This window comes from Crocodylus siamensis, chromosome 1, assembly GCF_052110815.1.
Source record: "Crocodylus siamensis isolate JL-2025a chromosome 1, ASM5211081v1, whole genome shotgun sequence".
Lineage (NCBI taxonomy): Eukaryota > Metazoa > Chordata > Crocodylia > Crocodylidae > Crocodylus > Crocodylus siamensis.
In genome coordinates, this window is record NC_143395.1 from 166,359,534 (window position 1) to 166,386,068 (window position 26,535).

At 45.7% G+C, this 26,535-nt stretch overlaps 1 protein-coding gene across 23 annotated transcripts in view; it reads left to right on the top strand.

The window, feature by feature from the left end:
* Positions 1 to 14,052: 14,052 nt before the first annotated feature.
* TLR5 (toll like receptor 5) overlaps positions 14,053 to 26,535 on the top strand; it is a 158,271-nt gene continuing 145,788 nt past the window's right edge. For 7 of the 23 annotated variants that reach the window (XR_016442488.1, XR_016442478.1, XR_016442497.1 and 4 more), the window contains exons 1-2: positions 14,515 to 14,597; positions 15,570 to 15,643. Coding sequence is in view for 3 of the 23 variants with exons in the window: in XM_090048275.1 (XP_089904401.1) it covers positions 18,848 to 18,908 (61 nt within the window). In the remaining 20 variants the exon portion in view is untranslated. Of the gene's footprint in view, positions 14,598 to 15,569; positions 15,644 to 18,803; positions 18,909 to 26,535 lie in introns of all 23 variants that reach the window. The other 16 variants (XM_090048312.1, XM_090048321.1, XM_090048303.1 and 13 more) reach the window with 11 other exon arrangements.

Sequence of the window (26,535 nt, forward strand, 5' to 3'; positions counted from 1 at the left end):
TCTTTTAAACAGTTATAGGAATGCATTCTTCAGGCCAGCCCTACAATGAGTGTAGCTTTAACCCTCATTAGCTTCAAGGAGAGTCAAACATGGACAGCACTCATAGGTTGGGCCATTCAGTGGTTACTTCTTAAAGAAAAAAAACCCATCACTCTCACAGGCTTTCCACTGATGCTTGTCCATTTGCCCTAATTCATTTGTGATTGTTTTAAAATTTAAAATATAAAAATTAACATTTGTACATTTGAAATGTATCCAAGGAAGCTCATACTAAATCATATCAGCCTCCAATCAACATCAGAGCCTGGAGAGAAAGAGAGTTCAAGAGAAGAAATTTTAGCCTATACTCGTGCTAAAGTTCTAAAGCTTAATGCCAGATGTTCCACTGCATCAATTGGTACTGTTTGTAAGTGCTTTTGCTGGAAAGATACCACTTCCATAATGCAGTTCTGTATTTATTCTCTGTATATTCAACAGGGAGGGCTTGTACCTTGGACCACCAGCTAGAAGGAAGTGTGTGCGTAATATTCACAAGTGCAATACAAATAAATCACATTTGTGACCTTTGATATATGATGAATGTTTTTTTTTCTTTTGCAGAGTGAAAAGAATGGCTTAAAGTTTAAAGGACCATGAGCCAAGGCTTTAGTTGTGAGAGAAATTAAGAGCAACTGTGTGGAGGGGAGTAAGTATGTAATGAAGGACATTGAAGAGACTCATCAGCATGAATTGATTTAATTACCTAATATTAAAAAAATCAAGTCTCTGATACAGGATGTTGCCTGTAGTATGTACAGTTTCCTGAAAAGAGGCTACTGTAACATGTTATCAGGTCTCTTTTTCTCCTGTGCAGCTCTCTCACTAGGAGTCCTGCATTTCAGTCCCTACTCCCAATACTGTTTGTGCACAAAGACAGCAGGATCAAATCCCCAGGTTTAGAGTTAGCCCCATTTTCCACAGGAGGGGTTGTTGCTGGAACATATTGCAACCTAGCTTCTTCTGAGGCATCACCTGCTGGCAAACTTTGGAGCAGTCTCCACAGTGCTTTAACCTCTGCTATAAAACTGACTCTAAGATGAGAGACCTGAAGCCTGATTCACCCTCTGTGTGCCATGCCCAGCAAAACACTGAACCATTGTCTATTTTAGAGCTGTTTCCTGAAGCCCTGAGTGATCTCAGCTCCATGGATTTCAGTGGGGTTGAGCCCACTCAGCATCCTACAGCAGTGGGCTCTGTAATGATAGGTGCAAGGCCATTGTTTGTACATGGTGATAATGGGTTAATTCAAAGAAAACCCTCACACAGGTAAAGCAGATAAATGACCTTTACCAAGGAAGTCCAGAAGCCTGAAGCTGATGCAGTGACATTTAGTCTAACAGCAATAAGGATTTTTCCCCACAGAGTTCCAGTAAAGGGAAAATCCTGAGGAAAGCAGGTCAATATCTAAACCAACAACACAATACAAACCAGATCAAATCAAATGGATGCCATGGACTTCACATGCATCATTGGAGGAAGAGGGAAAAATCAGGCGAAAGAGAATTCTTTTACTTGGGGTTTGGGAAGTGTTTGCAGCAGTGGCCTTGAGAGGGAGCCTAGTGGGGTGGTGGGAGGTAGGATGAGCCATATAAGCAGCACAGCTGGCATATCAGGGGCTACTTCTTTTTATCCTTCAAGACGTGGTCACGTCTAGAGCTCTTGATGGGGTCTTGAACCCCTTGAGCTAGCACTGGAAGAACACACAGTAGGTGGAAGACCAGGGCATCCAGCTAAAAAGATATAACATGACATGGAGATGAAGCAACAAACAAGTACTGGGGGGAACAAGAAGCTGAGATGTAAAAAAGGGGAAGCACTTCAGGGTGACAGCCAGAAGAGATATGCCTAACTTATTGGAAAGACCTTCTCGTCACTGCGGTCTTTCTCTGAGTCCGCCACCTCCAGAAGGGAGAGGGCGGTTTGCAGACACAGCAGTGGGGGAGGGATAGTGCTTACAGGCCATGTGAAATGGATGCTGGGTGAGCTGGGATGTAGCAAAGCCCTGGATGAGCTGTATGCAAAGGCCCTTCAAGGTATTTTCAGGCACCAGGAGTCAATGCCAACCTCACTCCTGAATCTACCGAGTCCTTGTTTAGGCTAGAGATGTGTTTTAGTCACTACAAAGGTGGGACTAGAAGCCAGGACTCCAGTGAGTTTTGCCAAAGTCTCCCTGTGCCATCCTGGGTAAACCACTGCACCTCAATGCCCTGATCTGTAAAAATATGTGATTATATTTCACTGGGATGTAGCATGGTCTGCTTAATGAGGTAGGCTGAGTATCTTAGATGAAAACAACTATTGGAATGGGAAATATGACCGGGAAGGCCTTTTTAAAAATATATTTTGCAATTTCTGTATTTTTACCTTTTTTCCCACATGTGCTCAGATATAACTACCCTATCCTTCTGCTATTTCCACATAAGGAGAAGTGGTCAGACTGAAGCAACGTGAACATGAAGTTTCAAACTAGAATTGTACAAAACCTCCTTGAATGCTAGCATCAGCAATTTTACTAAGCATTTCTTCTGGTATCACAAGAGGACGTAGACCTTAATCCTTCTGTTTGTTCACATATTACTACTAATAATAATAATGTATTCTGATGACATTATTAACTACGGGAACAAATGGAAGGCTGTCTTCTTATTAATATAGCTTACAATCAAAGATTCAGGGGGATGCTATGGGCAGAAGCCAGTAGCCAGTCTAGAAGTATGTGTGCATGCATAAGCACAAACAAACAGCTAGATACATAGGTGTTACAGGCAAATAAAGCTTCTAATGAATTCAGAGGAGCTTAATATATATATATATATATGATAGGCCAAGTCTTGTAGCTCTTAGTCAGGTGAGTAGTTTTTACAAGACCGGCTGCGACCATTTGTGAGCGTCAGAGTTGACAGGATTACTTTACCATATTTTTCCCTTTCTTTGCCATATTGGTAGACTAGATCATGTCAAATAAATTCTGAGCCATTTTTCCAGGATCTGATGATATGAACTTACTTTAACTAAAACTTTAGTTCGTCAGTCACTACTTCCTTTTACTTTATAAAAACCATGTCATCAATTTCAAGTTCAATATTTAATATATTAAATGCTTCCAATATCTTCTGTTGAAAGCCCCATAGCTGATGGAATGTTCTACCTTCTGATCAGTTAAATTATTCCATGTAATCAGGCAGCACTGTGGTTTCTTTTCTCTTCCTCCATTCATGCTTATGTTAGATACATTTCCAGCAGACCACTGACATACCTGTGGCTGCAAGATTTTTCACCAGATAAGAACTATAAAAAAATCTACAAGCAGTCTGGATCAGCTTCAGAACAGAGTTCACAGGAAGATATTTGGATCCAACTCTAAGACGCCCCAAACTGGGGGAGTGTTTAGCTTGGAGGCTTTATTTCAGCTTGCTTCTAGTTCATAAAGGAAGAGTAAATATCTACGAATAATTTCTCTTTTCTCATTCACTCCTGTTTGAGAAGCCACCTTTGATCCTGTAGCTTAAATGAAAGCTCTAAAAAATGCCTGAAGATTTGCCAGGAACTACTTTCTATGCCCATCTGGGCCAGTCCTGGCTTAATCCAGATTGCCTTCATGGCATTTCCATTTAAACTCTGGTGTGCCTAAAAACAAAGGTGCCTTGCCCCAAAGGGTGGTCCAAATTGATACGGCTTGTGATGTATGATCTCCATACACTGAATGGGGAGATATAGATAGGACCATGTTAAGGACTGAAGTATCTCTCTCTCTCGATATAGATATATATATATAGGGGTGGTGTTTCATTTTAATCATGGAAAAATGTGAATTTGGGGTTACTATTTTTAATCCAAAAATTAGGGATTTTTTTTTTTATTAGAAAAAAGCAGGATCCCTGCTTATTAGATACCTTAGGTGTGCCTAAAGCTGTTTAACCACCTGATTTGCCGTTTTGGCCATAACGTTCTGTTCACGTCTAGATTTTTTGAAAGCTGCTACTTTATTTGCCATGATTTAGTCTATCAATATGGCAAAGAAAGGGAAAACATGGTAAGGTAACTCTGTCAACTCTGACACTTGAAAAAGTGACAACAACTTATACTTGCTGTAAAATTCAGTGGAAAATAATAAAATAATATTTGGTGTTTTAAAACCTTTTCCAACTTGGTCTTTTAAATCCTGAGTCCCATAGAATAACAGGAAGCTTCAAATCATCATTTCTTTAGACATCCAAAGGAGCATGACAATTATTTATTATGGAGTAGGCCTAAAAAAGAAACTAGAGATAATGGCTTATAATAGTCTTGCTTTTGTATGGTTGGGAGCCCATTATAAATGAGCCCTCCAGGAATATAGCATGTATTCTATCCACCTTTTATACAGTATGTCAGAGATGCAATAAGAAATACGTTTAGTTAGTGCAATATGTGGTGGAAATTGGTCAATTAATTTATGAAACACCAGAGTACAATTACAAGCCTTAATTTAGAAAGCATTAGTCACTCACTTGCGATATCATTCATGGCTTTTTGAATTTCATGGTTTCAGTTCATTAGGGCTGGCAAGAAAGTTTATAGAGCTAGCACACACAAACAGCCTGGTCTTGCAATATCAGACCAGCTCTAGTCCTAGTTAAAATTAACTTTTTCATTTATATCACAGAGGGTCTGTTTTGGGTCCTTTTTCCATAAATATTGTGGTTGCATTCTTATATTAATGCTCCACTTTATAAAGGATTTGTGTGTTATTAGAATATGTTGTATTCTTGTTACAGACCTAAATAGATGATTATAAGCACATTTGTTCAAGGCATTAGAGCTGTGTATAAGTCATGGTAATAAGCAACATACAGATTCATTGAAGTTATTAACAACTGATCACCTTTTGTTAACCCATTCATTATTTATTCCTACTTATAAATGGAACCTTCATGTAAAGTATGTTCAGTATCATAGAGGTGCTCTCTTTGAATGAGAAACACAACAAAGCTTACACCTCCATACCTCGTTATTGTACCTCAGTGGTTTAAATTAAGGCACTTTATTTTACCTGAAACACAGGGGGAAACTATGGGTTGGGTCCAGAGGCAGATCAAGAGGGGGTGCAGTGATACAGTCATACCCTTGCTTTTAGCCCACACTGCAGAAGCAGCAGGGAGCAGGCAAGAATCTTCTTCCCACTGTACACCCCCTTCCTTCCTCTCCACTCTGAGTGGCATCTTCCCTGCTTACTGGTGCTGCTGTTGTCACTGTCTGTGGCTATCCTGATAGCAGGGAGACCTCCAGAGCTGCTTCTGCCCCACTTTAGCCAGGTTACAGGGGGAGCCAGGCTCAGGCAGGGACAGCAGCAGTAGGGGGCAGGTTCTCTGTCCCTGCCTGGTCCCCTTGGGTGTTCCCCACCAGCCCAGGAGCAGGCATAAGGAGGGAGCCTGTCCACCACTGTTCCTGACTGAGCCCAGCTCCCTGCAGCCTCAGCCGGGGTGGGACAGGAGTAGCCAGGGCAGTGGCTGGATGACAGGGAATTGTCAGGAAGGTAAATGGAGTGGATGTTGCTGGGCATGAAGGGGAAGGAAATGGGTGCAGAGGGGAAGGGGAAGATTCTTACCTGATTCAGGAATTTTAAAAAAAAAGGTTGGCTGTTGCTTCCACAGTGTGGTTTGCCTACCCCATGGGAAGGCTGGGAGTACCCCTACAAAGTACAGCCAGTACTGCAGTACCACTCGCTGCTCCTGTATTCCCATTTTAAAACTTCTAGATCTGCCCATAGCTGAACTAAGATTTTCAATGTGTTTAAGAGCAATGTGGAAAGTTACTTTTCTGTAGGGCCAATGAAGGCCGGCTTTGTAGCAGGGAAGGAGAAAGTGAGTAGCCTGACATTCAGAAGCGCTGAGCACCTTCACTTTTCAATGGCTGTTGAGGGTACTTCTCCTTGCAGGTGAAATGCACAAGCACTTTTCAAGCAAGGACCCGAAGAAGCTTGGCAAAGATAGGCATTACTGTTTCCATTTTAGAAGGGAAACTTGAGGCAAACAGAGGTCAGGTAACTTGCCTGAGGTTATAGACTAAGCCTGTGGCAGAGCCAAGAAGAGAAACTAGGAATCCCAAATCATAGGCCCTTACCATAATATTAAATTATTATATATATGGTATGAAATGTAGTGGGTTCTCCTCTGTAATGGCGTTTATACAACCATATTGTTAGGGTGAGCTGTCTCTATTGTGCTTTGATATATTGGTAACGTTCACTGAGAGTGCTGTGATTTATGCATTTTAAAATTTGAGCTGTGAAATAATTGAATCATAAAGTTTTTTTATAGCAAGGTGGGGTTCAGCTCTTGCACCAGTTTACATGCCCATTGTTCAATGACAACTTGTTATCCTGTCAGGTGCAAATCAAATTTAATACACACACAAAACCTACAGAGGGTCCAGATTGGATTTTCCATCACAGGCTGACAAGGGCTCTTATAAAAATCACCCCTGTATGTTAGAGACCATTTATCCTGTAAAGTGATTGTTCAAGTACATGTGATCTTCTGTTTCTACTATGAAGCAGGGCTGGGTTGTGCAGTGTTGTGTAACACTTTCCAGAAAGCCAGAACAAGGGGCTAGAGCCACAAAGAGATCTAATGTTGCCAAACTGCCTCTGGGTGTCTAAGTCCAAAATTAGGTCCTCAGAATTTCTGCTTAGTGCTGCATAACTCTGAAGAGACCTGCACTCTGTGCGTATTTGTGTCATGGCTCTGCTGTGTTCCAGGGCAGCCTCCTTCAGCAAGCTGCTCTGGGTAGGCTGCCTAATAAACCAGGAACAGGGTGGTTTACCTGCATGAGGCTGCAAGCTGGCTTATTAGCACAGTGGCATGACAATGCCCACTAGCCCATCCTGGTAATTATTAATTTCCCCACACCCACCACATGGACACAGGCACATGGCTTCCAGCTCAGGCAATAATACCAACTAGAGCAGTTGAGTGTACTTGAGGAAAGGGCATCTTTGGCACCGAACTCCAGGGGAGGGTTGAGAGTTCTGAATCCCAAGTAGAGAGACCTGCTGAGGTCTGCCACAGGCCTTAGGATGAGCCTCATGTGTGGGCATTTGTGGGTCCCTGTTCAGTGTTCTGCTTTTTGTGGATCCCATTCATTGGCATCTAGCTCTTCCAATGGATTGTTTAGGTTTGGGACATCTCAGTCTTTTTGGGGATCTAGCCCAAATTCCAGAAACAGCTGGTATTTTCTGCAGCTCTTCCTGCAGAAAGCTGCCACAAAGGCAAACTGACATTTACATGCTTTGCCTTTTCAAAGTACAAATTAGTTCTCCATTTTTAATCCTTTCTCCCCTGGGAAGTCTTCTTCAGCCAGTGATTCATGATTGGAATTGCTCCAGGTGTTATCTGGCAGCAATAATATATGTAAGCATGTCAATTTGTATTCTTAATGACACCATTTATCTGAGCTTCTCAAAGTGCTTTTCAAAGATTGAATTTGTGGAAGCAGTTAGCCAGAACTTTGGCTAATATACAACTATGTAGCTCTGTTGCAACACAAGGGTGCAAAAGCCGTGGGAGTCTGAGTACAGCTATGAGCAAAGGAACAGATCGCTCTGTTGTTCAGATCTGTTCTGCAGTCTTGCACTGTGTTGCACATTCACCTGCTGCTGGTAACAACAGTTGCAGGGACAGGAGACAAGCCACGTTGCTGGGACGAGAATGGGCCTTATCTCCACCTCTCCACAGCTGTATGTGCCTGATGCTGACTCACTGCTTGGCCAGAGTTGTTGCTCAGGGGCAGAACTCCTGGCTTGCTGGTGTGACAACATCCTGTGATTGGAAGTCCATCAGTATCCACATATTTAAAGTTCTCTATGATCTGGTGGGTGTCTCCTGTATTGAGACTCATAATGATATTTTGGGCAAGGCCATGTGTTTTGTTTTGACATACAGGGAGATCCCTCAAAAGGTGGGAGGAAGCAGGATGTAGTCAGCTCTTCACAAAGATGATGTGTGCCTCATCCAAGACACTGCAGAGTGATCAATCATTAATAGAACCAAGCAGCCCTTTGTTGTAGCCCTGGTTTCACCCCCTGCATCACACATTACGGACCGCATGACTTACCCTCTGGCTGGTGTCTGCTTCCAGCATGGGTCTTACCTTGTTTTTCTTGCTGAATGCTCAAGTCCATTCAAGTAGCTGCTGTAAATTAAAAGCCTCTTCCATTTCTGGGCCAAAAATAATAACTGGTATTCAGCACTGTCTTAAATATAACTATTACAGCCTAGAGAGGAAGGGGTGTGCTCTCTGGCTGCATGTAATGAAAGGTATCAATTCCTGAGCTGCCCACAGGATAGAAGAACAGGGATGAAAACTAGCAACTGACTTGACAAGTGACAACCTTGGGAGGAACTAGCTTTCTCTACCTCTGACTCAGAACTGCTGTCAAAATATAAATCTTTTAGCACTACCTGTAAGCAAAGGTGCAGATCCCTTGGTGAGTATACAGTGGACCTGCAGGGCTTTCTCAGACTTGCATCAGTCCACAGATTGGTCTCCATAATTATACCAGGAAGCAGCTTTGGTGCTGTGTGCAATTTTGGGGATCTTTTAAGGGTGGCATGTTCAGCAGTGCAAAGAACATCAGGCCGCTTAGGATATACAGAAAAACAGGCAATGATCAAATTCTATGTATGGCACAAATGAGAAATATTACATTAAAACAAAGTAATGCTATTTTGAGAAGAGATTTTCTTACAACATATAGTACTCAGCTGGTGTGACCCACTGGTGTGACTGGTTCATGCACGAGACGGGGAACGAGCACTGCGTTTTAATTCCTGCTGTGACACTGACTCCCTGTGTGGCCTCGTACAATTTTTCTAATCTTTATGTCTTTCCTGCCTCATGAGGAAAATGTGGATGATGGTAACATGGACTTTTTTCCTGTAGAGGGCTAGAAGTGTATGGCATAATTTCTGCAGAAGTCTCTGAACATGACAAATGCTGAAAATACTTACTACAATGCTATAATGAGTGGGAGACCAACCTTGCATTAGGCCAGTGATGTTCAACCTTTTATGGGCCAGGTGGGTGGTACAGGGCTGTTCTGCAGGTTGGCCGTATGCTGCCTCCACCCAGCCCTGTGCGCCCAGATCAGGCCTTGCACAACCTCAGCTGGCTCCTGTATGCTCAGATTGGGTGGCGCATTGGTCCCGCATGCTGAGATGGGGCCCTGATGCCCTATGCCACCCCTATCCAGCCCCGCATGCCAGGATATGACCTCTCTGTGCACCTGATCTAGCACTGTGGGCCATGCTGTTCAACCTGCAGGGTTCCCCACTGGTCTGGAAATTTTGGGGCCTGTGGGAAGCCCTGGAGGCTGGGCCAGGGTTTGAGCACCCCTGTATTAGGTTATCCCACCCAGACTAATAGCTGCTGAGCTTGCCATTGACCAGACCAGTTTCTCTGTCATGCTGTTAAACAGTTATGTTAAACTGATAAACTAAAGCCCATCCATAGCTCAATTCTTGCTCCTTTTCTTCAGCTGGCATCTTTCAGCCTCTCTGCTACAATCAAATACAGCAGCTAGTTACATCATAGTAGTACCATAATACCAATTCTGAGATCTTCTATTCCCTCCACTTACTCCTTCAAATGGCCTCTCTTAATCTTGAGTAACCTTCACTGCTATTATTCTCATTCACTTTTTGAATAAAAGACAGATGCAGGCAGGAAACATGCAGCCACTGCAGAGTCCCCAAGGCAAAGGCAGCAGAGTGGAGAGCCCCAAACCTGCCATAGGCAGCCCACCTCTGCCCTGGACACAAAGCCAAGAGGGCATATGCCCCCACCATGCCTCCTGCGGGGGGGGTGCAGTGGTGGGGAGCTGCCCAGCCTCCCTTCCCCCCACACCCTAGACAAGCCACCCATGGCTCTGTCCCACTTCCCATCCTGACTCTGGGTCCCACCCCCAACCCCTGCCCCTGCTTCACTTCCTTTTTCACCCGGGGGGGGTGTCTCGATTTGCACTCCCCAACCCTTCCCCCCACACACCCTAGACAAGCTGCCCATGGCTCTGTCCCACTTCCCATCCTGGCTCTGGATCCCACACCCAACCCCTGCGCCCCACACACTTACCTACAGGGAACTTCCTTTCTTACCCTCGGGGTCTCGATCTGCACCCCCAACCCTTCCCCCCATACACTTACCTACAGGGAACTGCTCTCCACATTGCCCAGCTGTGTTCCAGGCCATGTGCATACATACATCCGTGCACAGGCACAGCACCCCCTGCTTCTCACTCCCAGCAGTCCCTTGAAGGCAAGAACACTGTCTACCTGCAAGGGGAAATCCACCATTTCCCGTGGAAACCCAGGCACCCTGGGGCCCCTGATTGGCAGGGCCCCCTGGGCCTGGGCTCTGCTCACCCTTGCTCAGTGGTAGAGCCACAAAGACTTAAATGATTGAGCTCTTCTTAGTCCAGATTTGGAACTTGACTATTGGGCTTTGCCCAAAAGAATTTGGAACTGATTTGGCTCTTGAAAATTAAATTTTAAAAAAATTGTAGGAGGTTCTCATCAGCATTTTTGGCATCGGGGAGGGTGTCTGGGCTTGCTCCAGTCTCTCTGAGTGCCGGCCAAGTATTGTAGTACCTCCAGGCCCAGTGCTCATTTCCTCCTTGGGGAGCAACTTCCAAGTTTTTTCAAGGACCACATAAAAAAGTTTCCCTTAGCATGTTTGCCCAGTATGGGCCATGTGTTTTATAATCATGCTCAGTGTTGGCTGCATTTAATCAACCTTGTAGTTAGCTTCTATTACTGAACACATGCTGCTTTTGGCAGCAGTTTAATGATAGTGTATTTAGTGAGATTTCCTCGTATGCAATTATAAGACAAGGGGCCTTTTCCCCCAAGTAAATACAGTAATTCCATTAAATGTGCTTTGGTACATTTACTGAAGCATTCATATTTCACTCCCAGCTTCAACTACTTTTCCTACTACTGAGATTCAGTGTGACTCCTTATTTGCCTTTCTTCTGACCACTTTCTTACCCTTATGCTAATCCCAGTAAGTGATGACTAAGAAAAACTTTGCTCAAAGGACACAGAGAATTTGTTTTCCCTCCATGAGGCAAGCCTTGCAGCTACTTCTCAAGCCTCATACTTTGCAGCCTGGCTGGCTCACTCTCACCCTAATACTTCACTAGTACAGTGGAACAGAGAGCAACACGAATCGTTCCCAGCTCTGTAATATTCAGCAATATCCATGGAGATGGTTGTTAGGGATTATTAAGGGAATTGTAAACTAAATTGAATGAATCATTATGCCCCTTTATAAATCTATGGTGCATCCTACAGATATAGATAGATATAGAAAAACTAGAGATGGTCCAGAGAAGAGCAACAAGGGAGATTAGTGGTATGGGGCTTCCATATGAAGAGAAACTAAAGAGGCCAGGTGTAGTCAGTTTACAGAAGAGATTCTTGAGGGGAACATGATAAGAATTTACAAAACACTAAATGGTGAAGAAAAAGTAAATAGGAATACCATGAGGAATAAGAACTCATGGTAGAAGTGATATCGTTTATTAGACCAACTAGATGTTTGCAATTTTTTTTATTTGAAAGGGTACTTTTATTTGAAAGGGTATTTTTTTTATTTGCACTGGCACCCTTCTTCAGGCATCGGAGAAAAGATTGTAGAAGTTCTCCTAGGTAGAAACAAAAGTTCATATTTCATAGGAGAGTTAAAGGTGTGGTAAAATCTCCTGTTTGGAAAAGTTCATTTTATGTGGATTAGACTCAAAGAAAAGTTGGAATAGACTGTTTACCTTGAAGCTGTTTGGTGCAACCAGGATGTAGTTATTTCCTTCTGGTTATGATGCTTCCTATTTTACAGAAGAGTAAAAGGATGTGATGGTCTTCTGGGCAGGAATTTCTTATGTGGTGGGGTATCTCTGGGCTCTGTGATAATGCAAATTACCTTGAACAAAGGCAGGAGCAGAATCTCTGGTTCCAAGTGGTAAAACTTGCTTCCTCTTTGTAAAACGATGATTTCATTTTAAAAATTGTTTAAAATTTGATATTGTCCATGTGTCAGGTATCCAGGTTGTAGCCATATTGGTCTAGAGGCAACAGGAATCAGAACTTGTGGTAGAGGTGATGTCTTTTATTAGACCAACTAGATGTTTGCAAAAAACCCAAAATTATTTGCAAGCTTTCAGGCCCAGGCACCCTTCTTCAGGCATAGGAGAAAAGGTTGTAAAAGTTCTCCTGGGTAGAATGAAAGTTCATATTTCATGGGAGAGTTGAAGGTGTTGGTAAATTAATCTCCTGTTTGGAACAGTTCATTTTATGCCGATTAGGCTCAATTTAGGGATTTATTATTCACTCTCACACAATCCAGGAACTAGGGGTCACAAAATAAAACTGGTAGGTACTAAGTTTAAGATTAATGGAGTTCTTTTTCACACAATATGTAATTAAAGTGTGGCACTCATTGCCATCAGATATTGTGGAAGCTGACAGTTTAGCCAGATTAAAAAAGATATTGGACACATTCTTGGAGGAAAGGGGCATCAAGAGCTATTGAGCATGGGAGTTAGGGAAACAGCCTCTGAATCAGCATTTCCTAGACTTTAAATGCTGGAGGCTGCAACTGAGAGAGGAACAGTAGGAAAATTACACACTGGTCAGACCCAGTCTGCTTTCCCTTTCAGCATCTACTCTGACACACAAGATACTGGCCAAGATGGAACTACGGTCAGACCCAGTAAACAGCAACTCTTATGTTCTTATGACACTCATGCCTCCCATCCAGATATAGGCCTACCCTGCTGTGAAACCCCCATTAACAGAGAGCCCTTATCTTTTGACAGGCTCCTGTCAGATGCTGGGTTGCATATATGTTTGTTCACTACTCCTTCAGTTCAGTCAAGTAGCTGTGCCATACCCTACTTTGCGGAAAAACTCCTACCACATGAGTGGATTCCAGGTCCAATCGGCCAACCAGAACTTCTAGAGCCACTGCAGTTTTCCATGTAGTTGAGGCATGTATGGTGCACCAAGGCTGTCCTGTATTACCACCTGATGATCTCACGAGATCCCTTCCAGCCCTAAACTCCTGTGAATCTGCAAAACTGCTGACAGCCAGAAATTAGGGGCAAAGGACTGGAGATATCTGATGGTGGTGGGAGGGCCTATTCCAACATCACTCCCTCCATTCTCTTTCCTTACCATCTACTACTCCTAAAGTGGGCACATCTCCAAGGCTTTCCCAGTGCTGTCATTGGCACCTTTCTGTGCTATAACACTTCTTCCAGCTGAACCAAGCTGGAACATCACTGTTACATGCACATTACTGATTTTAACTGTCTTGGAGCTAAAATGTTTTATAAGCATAGGTAGACCCATTGAAATTGGTTACGGGGCCCCAGTTCTTCCAGCTTGTGCCTGCAGCAGACTGACAGGTAGCAGGGCTACTCTCTGCACGGAGGTAAAAAAAAAATCAGATGAAAACAATAGAAGACACCGAAGACCCAAACTAGATTAAAAGAGAACAACACTTTGCACTTTGGACTCTCATGACAGCCTTGGCTGGGATGCTATAGCTGGGGCTGGTCTTTTCCTGTTTTTTTTTAAGGAAAAATTTTCCTGTTCCAAGTCAAATCAGCCAAATTAATTCCAAATCCATGAGTCATTCAAGAACAAAATATGACCCTACTACTGGCAAACATCCTCCACCCGCACCTAGGGCTTCAGATGCTTCCAAATCCTTTGGTGGGCATCTCATGTGCAGGCCGGAGCCTGGAGGCACGGGGTTCAGATGCCCCCCAAGCAGTGCCAACACATGGGGGATGCACTTGAACCCCCTGAGAGCCGGTGCACCCCCTGATGGGCTGCGCTCACTGCTTCGGCGGCGGGGGGCAGGCAGGAGCGTGGGTGTCCCCCCTGTGAGCGCCAGCCAAGGAGTGGGAGCACTGGATGTAGTGCTGTGGCCACTTCTGGGAGCACTGCGGCTGCTTCCCAGTCAGTGTGATTGGCCACGGGGGACCTTTCTGCCCCCTGGTCGGTAAGATTGGCCGTGGGGGGGATGACTGGCTGCTGGGGGGGCACGTGGCCCCCCTCCACTAAGGTGGCAGCGGCCAGGCATGCCCCAAAGTTTCACTTCCCTCAGCTGTATGCCTGCAGGAGCAAGCTAGAGAGGAGTCTCCCATTTCCATAAAGTCGGCATATAGCCAAGCTCTTCTCACTGGAAGTGAAAGTGGGAGGCTCCCAAGAACGTGGTTTTCCCGTACTAGTTGTTGGTCCGCACTGGTGCTGCTGGTAGCAGGCGGGTGGACTTGACGCCGGCCTGAGCCCCCTTCCAGCCCTCTGTGCCGGGGCTCTCCGGGGACCGGCAAGACGCGGCAGCCACGGCGTGCCCTGGAGGGGGCGCGCCGGCGGGCCATCTCCTCAGGACGCCGGTGAGCAGCCACTTGAAGGGGGGCGCGCGTGAGGAAGGCTGGGCTGGGCTGGGCTAGGGCGCTGCAGCCCGCTCTGCCCTCCTCCGGCACGGAGCGGAGTCCAGGCCTGGCCCGGCTGCAGGTAGGGGGGCGCTGAGGCGGGCGGTCGCAGCGGTCCCGCGCGGGCTGCGGGCAGCGGGCAGCGGCGGCTGCCGGCGGCGGGCCATGGCCCTGGTGCAGACGCGGCGGCACGGGGGGCAACCCCGCGCCCCGCTCTGCCCTTCTCGGCGCGGGCAGCCTGCGGGCGGGGAGCGGATCCAGCGGGGAGCACGAGGCAGGGAGCAGCAAAAAAAAGCTGAGCAGCACATCTGGCAGGGACCAGAAAGCAGAGCTGGCAGGAGCACAGGGCGGGAAGCAGAGCTGGCAGGGAGCAGAGAGCAGAGCAGGCAGAGGAAAAGGATCGGAGTGGCATTCGAGGAGGGGGAGGCGCTAACCTGTAGCACACCTGCCAAAAAAGGCTGGCCCTCCGCGGTCTAGGTGATGCCCTAACCACTAGGATAGGAGCTGTCCTCCCTCCCTTGAACAAGCCAAATTCCTTTCTACAAAGCGAGTTCCCATCCCGGGATGGTGTACAGCTTGGTGGTTAAGGAGCGTAATGGGACATGAAGGCCAGAAGCCCTTGGCACCAAGGAGGGGATTTGACATGGGATGCCCACACCCTGGGTGACTGGCCTCCATTCTCACCGTTGAGCTGGTGTATAAGAGAAGGGGTATAGGGCTAGGATGAGGCCGTTACCAGCTCTTGCCTAGTCCCTAGTCATGTTTCAGAAGAAGAGTATGACTGCTGCTCCATTGTTGAAAGAAAGGTTGTAGGCACCTACTTTCCAGGAGTTCTGGCCTGTGAGTGCTAAGGATTAGACGTGCCTCCCAGCAGCCCCAAGGCCTGCAAGTGCTGGGAAAGTGAAGATCTGAGCTGGAGCCCTAGCACTGGCATTTCCCTGGGGGAAATACTTCTTGGACAGCTCTCCACTGCACGGGTGTTTGTGCACTGAGGTTCTTGACCCTTCCCATATAGTATGTGAGGAGTGTAATTCAGGATTTTGTATTCCACCAGTTACAGTTCACTTCCAGCACCAGCCCACTCCCTCTTTGAAGCTCATCCTAAATGGCCTGCCCAAGGACGTTCAGGTGAGTGTCCCAAAGCTGGAATTCAAACTGGTCCTCTTGCGTCCTGATGCCTGTATCACTAAGCTATTGGGGAAGCACCATGGCCACATGGGCGGGCTGGCAGGGGAAACATCATGTATCTGGGTCAAGAAGGCAGTTTTCCTGAAGTGTTGCTGGGGATAACTGTTCTTCTGGCGTGGTTTACTACCCGCTGAGGTGTTGAGGCTTAAAGACCACTTAATGGAAATGTGAGGCTCCTCCCTAGCTTGCTCCTGTGGCCATATGACGGAGGGCAGGCGAAACTTGGGCATTTGAACCCCAAGACTTCAGGCTTGGGCCTGAGTGTAGGATACCTGCCAAAAGACTTTGGAAATATCTGAAGCCCCTGGCAGGGGTGGAAGATGTTTGTCAGTTTTAGGGCTACTTATGGTTTTGGACTGACTCATGATTTGGACTTGATTTGGCTGATTTGGCTTGGAACATGAAAATTTCTTTGAAAAAAAAGTCCATTGCTCTGAGTTGGGGTCTCTGTTGCTCCTGCCCTCAGTCCATGAGGCTATGTTGTTTTTTTCGCTTTTACGATTTATTCATCCCATTATTAATCTACTAAATAAAGCCAATGGACATACATGACTTCACAGGCCTAGCTGAGGCTGGTATGGCAAACACATCATAAACACTTTTGGGCAAATCCTGTTTCATTTTTATGTACCTAAGTACTACTTATGTGTCCAAATGTTGCTGTGTAAGTGCCATTTTTGTCACTTATGCAGATTTGAGATTCTCTTTCTGTCTGCATAGCTACATTTGCTCATCTGAGGAAGTTCAGACAGCTCCATTGCCACATACGCTCTGCCACTGTAGACACTTAACTTCATGCAAGTCCTCAGAAATGTGCTTGCAAAAATGTCACAATTAGTGACTGCTTGACACTAGAATAGGAGCCCTCCACCTTTTATCCCGATATAACCTAATAACCAGGGCAGTGGCCCAGGGAGCAGGAGACCCCCCCAGGCTCTAGGCTCCCCACTAGAGAGGGTTTTGAATAGGTCTGTGCAAAGCGGCTAGTATTCACTTCAGATTCAGCCGATTCAGGGGACAATGATTTGATTCATTGATCTGAATCACAGTCCCGAATCAATTTGGCCAGATCTCTGAATCAGCCAGGCCCATCACCCCCAGCCCGGCAATGGCAGCATAGGGCAGTGGGGAGGCCGCAGGGATAACCCCTCTTGCCTGGCAGCACCTGGTGAGCACCAGGGCCTTTTTATAAAGGGCCAGGAGCTGGCGCAGGTGGGGAGCCATGGGGGGGCTGGGGGAGCAGGTGTGGATCGGGGGGGCTGGGGGGACAGGCAGGGGCTGGGGGCTGGCAGGGATCCCCTCATGGTCCCCTCCGCCAGCTCCTCTCGTCCACCCCTAGTACTTACCAGTTTGGAGTCAGCTGCAGCTCCCTGCTGCAGCCAGCGGGGACTGTCTGAATCATCAAAGCTCTCCAAATCTTTTCCGAAGATTCATAGAGCTTCTAAGTGATTTGGACCTTTTAATTGGTCCCCTGATTCAATTTGGATTTGGAGAGTCGGCTGCCAAATCGCCTCTGAATCGAATCAGCACTTGAAGCTTTGCACAGACCTAGTTTTGAACCTGCATCTTCTGCTTTGTTCAGTAAAATGGATGCTGTCCTGTAAGGGCAGTAGCCCTGTTCCTTCTCCCTAGTGAGAGAGAAGCTGTCTTATAATTCTTTATCTATTGCAGCTAGTGATGATTAAACCCCACTGAGGTCAGGGACTGGTGTTAGAGCCCAGGGCCTGTAGGGTTTTAAAAGGGTGGCTATTACTTAGCCAGCAGGGCACTGACCATTAGGCATTGAGGCTAAAAGGTGGGAGAGCTGTCCTCCTGTGGCATCAGTGGCTGGTTGTGGATTTAACTCTAACCACACTTGTGGGGGCTCCTGTGCCCCTACGGGGTAATACTCTTCCATCGTAAGAGCATATACAGTAGCCATCGTGGAATCTTCTGAGCATGCTTACAAGGGGAAGCATAACTTTGTAGGTGGAAACAGACTCTAATATCTGTAAATGCCAAAAATGGACAGAGAAGTAGCACGTAGGCACATAAAACTGAAGCAAGATTTGACTCTGATGGTAGCATTTCAGAAGTGCTTGGCATTGACTGAATTCTTTTTATCCCAGAATCAATGGTATCCCTCTCCTTGACTTCAGGGAGAAAGGTTAGATCAATGCTGCATGCCTCCAGGGATTCCACCCTTAACTCATTTTCTCTTTGTTTACACACAGGCTCAAACATTTAAGTGAACCCTCCATCCCTCCACCCCGTCCTCCCTGAATGCCAGGGCTTGGTATAAAATGGAATCTAGTTCAGACCCAGGACAGATTGAAGCAATAAAACCAGAAGGCAAAACTGCTTCAGCCTCAGATTAACCTTTAGCTTTGTTAAAAAAAACAAACTACTGATTATTTTCCTATTTCCTTGTTGAATGCCTTTCATTCTGTTTATTCAACTAGCACTGCCAGCAATTGTCTGTTGTAGGCAAAGCATAAGTGATGCTGATCAACTGATGCTCTAGAGTTTGGAAATGGTCAATGCCAAGTTCATCCCAGATGAGCTCCACTGACTATGATGATTCTGGCACCCATTGTATGAAGTTGCTGTGTGTGCCAAAGCATTGGCAACATATAAAGTGGCTAGAGACTTTGCACAAGCTACAAATCAATTGGGGATTGATCCGGTTCCTATTAAAGTCGATGAATGAGACTTTCTGTTGATTTTAGTGAGAACTGATATGAGCCATGAAATTAAAATTCTGCAGACAGGCTAAAGAGTTTTATGGCAGAGGGGAGGACTGTCATCAGCCCTTTTGGCTGACCAGCTGAGAAGTGAAGGCTTTGTACACAGCTTTGCTGCAACCACACATACACACATACATATACACAGCATATATTGACTATTGTAGACAGGAAGATGGAGTCAGTCGCTCATAAACCTATCCTGTATTCTAGTCATAATGATCTTAGACTAAGAGTTAGTTAGGATTTTAACATTACTGATTCTGAGAGACTTGGAGCCAGATCCTCAAAGGATGTTGCAACACTGTGAAACAATGCCAAACTTCTAGGTCAGCTGTTCCCAAAGTCTGACATTTGTTTGTGTACATGCCCTCCAGCTGTCTTTTGAGAAGAGTGCTTCTGGCTTAGATGTGCTCTGAGCATGGCTATACAACTGGATGGTACTGGGAGAGAGACTGCCAAATTCCAAACCCTATTTCACTGTGAGTAAGGGCTTTGAGAAGTGTGTTACTGTGGGGCAGCATCAGCACTTCGTCAGCTTTGTGCATGCCCATTCAAAGAAATTTGGCACAGAGGCTTTTAGCTGGGATATGAAGTATGGGCTTTGGGAGTATTAGTGGCATATAAATTGGGCAGGCCTGCACCTGGTCCTTCAGCACCATACCAACTCAGCAACACTGCGGCCAGTTCAGAATGGTGTGCATACACAGATATAACATGTTTAACGGGGCTGTTGCCTGGCACGGTAAATTTGTTTCATGGCTGTGCCCTTAGGAGCCCAAAGAGGCCGGTGTTTAAGTGCTTTGGAAGGTATGGGGTGTTTATTCAGCTCTAAGCACACTATAATTATTTACATGAAAATGCATCTAGTTATGCATATTGTCATCATACTAGAATTGGTCAGAAACTGTGCTGCCTGCTTGGCAAACAGCCATGAAAATGAATCTTTTTAATAGAAAATATAAAGAGGAACTTTCAGCTTTTAATTGAAAAACTGAAAACAGTTCCGCTTTTGGCAACTTTCAGTCAGTAACTATAAGATCTGGCAGAGAAACTCCTTTGGAATTATTCAAGAGCCTAAGTCTAGAGCTAGACTTCTTAAGTCCCTCCTGCTCAGTGCCCACCTAACTCCCCCAGATGCCTATAGCTCTGCTTCTGCATATGCTCTGAAGTACTTGAGCCTTCACAGTGCTGGGACGCTTATCTCATGCCTAGCCTCTATCAATATGGCCATATCAGGCAAGTGTTACCCTGCCCTATCTTGCCTAAAGATGTGTTGTATTAGATCAAGCTCTCCCTAGCCCGGGAGAAGGGTACAGCAGTAGTGCTGACCCTTCCCACCTTGTTTAATAGCTCAATGTTCAAAGTCTTCATCTAGGATGTGAGACGTGGTTTCAGTTCTTTCTTCTGCCTGAGGAATTTAAAATACCCATTTTGCCTCTTCCAGGGAAGTACCCTAACCACGGGGTAGTAGGCTATTATAAGGTGGGAGGCAGGGTGCGGTGGAGAGAGGGAAGCTTCCAACCTCCTTGCTCTACAGTGTGTGGAATAGTGAGAGATTCTTCGGGCCATTGAGAGGCAGGTGCAAGGGTGAGCCCAACTCTGAATCTGGTTGGGGCCACCTGCCTGGGAGGGGGGAGAATTGCACACCAGTCCCTGTCTGATGGCTATTTCATTATACTACAGCAGTCTAGTGCTTAAACCATGGTGTTACTGTATAAAAGAAGGTTGTACCACTCCTGCCTCTGTACTGAATGTAAAGAGAACCTTGTTCACTTCTTGGAGGGTTGAAGCACCTACCTCCAGCAGAGAAGTTCATGACTGTGAATACTGAGTGCACTTTCCTGACAGCTCCTTACGCTGTACACTGGTTGTTCTGGATCCCTCTCCTGGGGATTCTATGATAGTGAGCAGGTCTGATTTAAGTATTTCAGGATAGGGTCTGTTTGGGCTTGTGGACCAAACATGTTTCTTCTTAAAACAGCCAGCAGTGCTGCCAACAGTGCTGTTGTTTAAATGATGTCAGCGTTAAAACCTCAAGCAGCTCAAACATACTACCATCACATCATATGGTATGTTTTTAAGATCTCCTGATATTGCCTAGAATCATGTGGAGTTCTCCTTCAACATCTGAGACTTCGTAATAATATTCTTCTGGACCTGGTGGACTCTGTCCAAGGAATTCACAGAATCCTCATCCCAAAGGAACTGGAGTGAAGGAGATTCTGGGCATACAAGCAAATCCAGAATCCTGATATCTCTTTGGGATTTGTGCTCCATAGTCAAATTCCTTCAACTTGAAAACAACACCAAAGAAACGTGATTGCTCCACTCTTTCCTCATTCTGTAGCTAGAGATCTGGAGAGCCTTGGTACACTCTTCTCTCCTTTCTCAGTTTCTCCCTTCTCAAACCTCTGTACCATGCTCCATGTGTGACCTTACCAGCTCCTTGTGTTCTTTTCTGATAGTCTGCACTTCTGTTTCCTCCCATGCACTAAGATGGGGTTGTAGCATCTTTTGCACTGCCGTTCTCAGGCCTTTCTTCTCCTTGGAGTTTTGCAGCTTGTCATAATTTTGGATATATCTTTGGAATCAGCTGTCCCACTGAACTCTGTATTATGTGCACACCTGGGCACTTCCCTGCATACTCCTTTTATCACTTCCTTGATATCTAGCATATGCAAAATAGGACCCAAGGCTGATACAGGAGCGCACAATGTGTCACTCCCTCATCTGTAGCCATTTATGTTATCAGGCTAGCATATTTTTTAACAAACCTATTATGTCACTGTCATGGTTGCCTGTGCAGACTTTATACAAACATTAATTTTTCAGACAATACTCAGGTGAAACTCTTCTTGTGCTCACATCTGTATGCTATTTCCCTCAACATCTCCTCTCAATTTCATGCCCTCAAAGATTTTAATCAAGCTTGTCGATCCTGCCCTCCCATAGAAGTTGTTGCTTGTTGTCTTTCTGATCCTGTCAGGCCAATGTTTTGGTTCTGTCTACTTTTTTAATTAAGCTACAATCTTTCATCTCTGTGCCAAACGCTTTCTTTGCATAATGTACAGTGCAAAATAATTGCTACTGTTTTTGGATGTTCAGAGATTATCTTGGAAAATATCTTGAGCCCATTAATGTTTCCATGTGACAATTTATGTCCCTGGAAAAATTATTAATATCCTCATTCCATGGGAGTTTCCAAGAAAAATTGAGAGTCTGTGTGCAGAGCTTGGGCTGGGAGGCAGGACCTCCTCCCCCAAAGCTCTGACCCAGAGCTGCCATTGATTCTCTACGTGGCCTTCAGTGAGTTTTTACCCTCTCTGCCTCAGTTCCATGTGACAAAAAGGGGGATAGTCCTTGTCCTCACAACTTACTAAATTTTATCTCATATCACATGTCCCTGAATATAATACATACCTTGTTTTTTAAAGGAAAAATAAGGGTCGTTACAGAGTTATGGCTCCATAAAGCAGGAACAGAATCTAATCTTCAGCTGACACCCTCCCTTTCCTGCTTAACTAAAGACTAAAAAGACTAAAAGATTAAAAACTGCTTAACTAAGAACCCTAGCTGCTGCTGAAGATTGGTCTCCAGGGATGGATCTATGGCTTTGAAAAGAGTTAAAGTGTTCCCAGGGCTTCCAAATAGGAGGAAAGAGACTAGGAGCATGTAATAGACAGCAGAATTGCCCAAAGACTGATTAGCATGATTAATGGAACATCAGGACAATTAAAAAGGAGAGATGGTTGTTAATGCCTGTGGAGTGAAGAACAATGATCCATTAAGTCAACCGACTCCCTCAGCCGCAACAGCTGCTGCACAATGGAGCAGGAATCAAAGTAGGGTGTTTATACCCCAGGCAGAAAATCAGCTTCCCTGCTTTAGATATAAAACCCAAGGTGGGAAGGGGGTTGATTTTGAGGGGAAAGGAGCATTGGTGCTTGTAGGCAATAAAATACAATAGTTTATGTTTGCAAAGTGCTTCAAAAGCATGAGGCAGATTGCCTCCCCCCTTTATCAGCTACTTTGAGCACCTGGCAAGGCAAAGGTGCTGCAAACTGGCTGGATCTGGCCAACACAGCAATATCCCTGCTGTGGGGGAGTCCTTACCTGCAAGAACCAGCAAAACTAGCTCCTCTGGACATGTAAGGGAAGTGTCAGTGGTGAGGAGAAGAGCAATGTCTAAATGGTGGGCAGTTCCCAAGGACCTATTCTAAACTACAACAGCTGTTAAGAACAAGCAGACAGAGATGATCCCTTACATTCATTCAACTTCAGTTCCCCTAACCGGTGGAGGCTACTTTATGTTAAATAGCTAAAATAAGAGGAGATGGAGTAATCTGTCTGTTTTCCAAGCTGCCATTTCCTTATACAGGGTGTGAATCCAAGGGGATAATACCTTAACAAATCACTAGAAATCTACATAGTGGGAAAGAAATGGATCAGGTATCTGATTTCCTTCCTCCTAAACCTGTTGCTAATTGCAACGTATCTTCTACTCTCTAGTCTTATGTAAGTCATGTAATGTCTCTCTGTCTCAGTTTTCCCATAGGTATAATAGGAACCATGATCTTTACTCCTCTTTACAAGTGCTTTAAAATCAATGGGTGGAAAGAGTCATATGGGAGCTGAAATTCAGCAGTTGAAGGAGAGAGCTAGAGATGACATTTGTCAAGTGATATAAACCTTTTTTAAAACCAGTATATTTTCAGGTTGCAGTTCTTTGTGGATATGCCTGAGGTGAACCTCATCTCCATTATATACTATATCTTTGGCCAACACTAATATCTCCATTCTGACAGATGGCAGGGAAAAGAAGTATTCAAGTTCCTTTTTCATGAATAAATAAATCATTCCAGTTTAATCAGATGAAAGCAGTCATGTAAATTATCGTGAGGCAACAGCACTGGCCAATAACACTTTTTATCTAGCCAAGCTAAGGCCGCAGCTTTTACTGTAGATGGCAGTTTTCCAAGGAGTTACTATGGTCTAAATAAACTTCATGCACAATATCCTTGTTGGTAGCCTTACCAACCAATTACAAGAGACCAATTATGTCTCATATAATCTAATCTCTAGAAAATTTTAAAGGCTCTTAATTATATATAACCATTGTATTGTCAGCCTCTGTCATGAATCTCCAGAATCTTTCCCAGACTTGTAGAATAAACATTTTCTGGTTCTTCTTTAGATCTGATTTCTACAAAAAGGAGTGATGCTCCAGTCCTACGCTAAATAGCAAGAAGAAATTGAATAGGTGAAAGGAATGGGAGTGGCTTTAATGTTCTGGGGAAGTAAAATAACTGGGATTTAGGACTGAGTTCAATTCAAGTTTTATGAGCCCAGCCATCTTCCACATTTTCCTGGTTTGGCTTATGGCATATTGTCATGGATGCAGTCATCACATTATCTCTGTACACTGTAGAATTTAATACTATTTCAGTTCTCCCTTCCTCCATGGTGTCTCCCTGCTTTGATCCACTATCTTCCAAGGTTACATGACTGGTGTCATCCAGTCCATTCTTCAGAACAGCTTACAATCAGAGCAGGGATCTGTCTCCATTTTTGGAATACTTAGGGTTGCTGTCACTGCAGTGTCTGAGCATTTGAATCGTAAGAGATTTCTAAATACAGTTATCCATAGTGGACTTGGCTCTCATAACAGGGACCCAAAGGGCCCTGTTACTATAAGAAGAGAACAGCAGATGGAGCTTGCTGTATGGGGGCTGGCAGCCAGGAAGCAGGCTAACTGCCAAAAAGCCCAGTAAAAATGGGATAGGAGTTACCACCAGGGGAAAAACTGTCCTGGAGCTAGTTACTTCACAGCAAGCAGCTAAGAGGCAAAAATCTAGAAGTGGAAGCTATGAGCAGCAGAGCTAAGCCACAGTAGGTAAAGACAGGCTGGTCATCAGGCCCAAACTGAAAACCCCTGTGCATAGCTAGAGAGCCACCTGACCGGAAGGTGTGGGGCTTTGGAAGCTACATAAGACCAGTGCCTGAGATCAGGCAGTCAGTCTGGCCCTGCAAGTAATGGGGAGAGGAACTCCCAAGGAAGAAGGGCTCATAGAATCATAGAAGTAGGGTTGGAGGGAACCTTGTAGATCTTCAAGTCCGACCCCCCACCTGGGCAGAAAAACTGGGCTCAAATGACTCCAGCCAGGTAAGCATCAAGTCTCTTCTTAAAGAGCCCCAGAGTAGGAGCCAGCACCACTTCCTTAGGAAGTTGGTTCCAGATCCTAGCTGCCCTGACTGTGAAGTAGTTCTTACAGATGTCTAATCTAAATCTACTCTCCAACAACTTGTGGCTGTTATTCCTTGTTATGCCAGGGGGCGCTAGGGGAAACAAAGTCTCTGCCAAACCCTTCTGGTCCCCCCTAGTGAGTTTGTAGACCGTCATCAGGTCCCCCCTCAGCCTTCTCTTGTGAAGGCTGAACAGGTTCAGGTCCCGCAGTCTCTCATTGTAGGGTCTGCCCTGTTGTCCCCAGATCATGCAGGTGGCCCTCCCCTGGACCCTCTCAATGTTGTCCACATCCCTCCTGATGCACAGAACTGGACACAGTACTCCAGCTGTGGCCTGACTAGTGTCGTGTAGAAGGGGAGGATCACCTCCTTGGCCCTACTTGAGATGCACCTGTGGATGCGTGACAAGGCCCGGTTAGTCCTGCCAACTGTGACCTCGCATTGTCGTCCTATGTTCATCTTGGAATCAATAATGACTCCAAGATCCCCTTCTGCCTCTGTGCTCTCAAGAAGGGAGTTTCCCCATCTTATAAGTGTTCTGCTGGTTACTACTGCCCAAGTGCAGCACCCTGCACTTGTCAGTACTGAAGTGCATCCTGTTTTTGTTAGCCCACCCGTGTAACCTATCCAGGTCTTGCTGCAGTCTTTTTCTCCCTACTAGCGTGTTCACCTCACCCCAAATTTTGGTATCATCAGCAAATTGCTTTTCACCCTGTCGTCCAAATCACTGATTTAAAAAAAAAAATAAAAAAAATTGAATAGCGTGGGCCCAAGGACCGAGCCCTGGGGAACTCTGCTTCCCACTTCCCCCCAGGTTGAGTATGACCCATCCACCACCACCCTCTGAGTATGACCCTTCAGCCAATCTGCAGTCCATCTGACTGTGTAGGCATCAATGCCATAGTCGCCTAGTTTTTTAATAAGGATGGGATGGGAGACGGTGTCAAAGGCCTTGCTGAAGTCTAGAAAGACTACGTCCACAGCGACACCTGCATCCATTGCCTTTGTAACCTGATCATAAAAGGCAATCAGGCTGGTCTGACATGACCTGCCCCTAATGAAACCATGCTGGTTGCCGTTGAGAATCATCCCTGAAGCTGGCCCATCACAGATGTGCTCCTTGGATTGAGGTAAGACTGACGGGCTTATAGTTGCCTGGGTCCTCCCTCCTCCCTTTTTTAAAGATGTGGCTATCTTCCACGTTGGCTATCTTCCAATCATTTGGCACCTGGCCTGAGCACCACAAGCACTCGTAAAGCTGTGCCAAAGGCCCTGCAATAACCCCTGCTAGCTCCCTCAACACCCTGGGCCCGCATCTGGACCCGCTGATTTGAACACATCCAGCCCCTCCAGAAGCTCTCTAACCCGGTCCTCCCCAACCTGAGGTCTGGAGGCATTCCCCTCTAGTCCGTCTTGCATCACGGTGGGGAAGTCCTGGTCCCTGCACAAGAAAACAGAGGTGAAGAATTGGTTAAAGAGGTCTGCTTTCTCCTCTGGCGCAACCACCAGGTTGCCCAGAGGATCTTGCAGGGCCCCCACGTTTCCCGGTGCCTTCCTCATCCTCCCTATATATTTGAAAAAGGACTTTATCTTTGATCTTGGATGCTAGTCCTAGCTCTGTCTGCCTTAGCTTTCCTGACAGTCCCCCTACAGGCCCGAGCAGAGGAGGTATACTCCTCTTTGGAGATAGCACCCCCCTTCCACCGGGTGTATGCCACCTTTTTGGCAATCAGGCATTCCCGGATGCCCTTGGTGAGCCGAGGGGCTTTCGGGCACTCCTGCCCCCCTTGCTTCTTGTTGGGATGGTCACCCCTTGGGCCCTGAGTATTGTCTCCTTAAGGAACGACCGCTCATCTTTGGCAC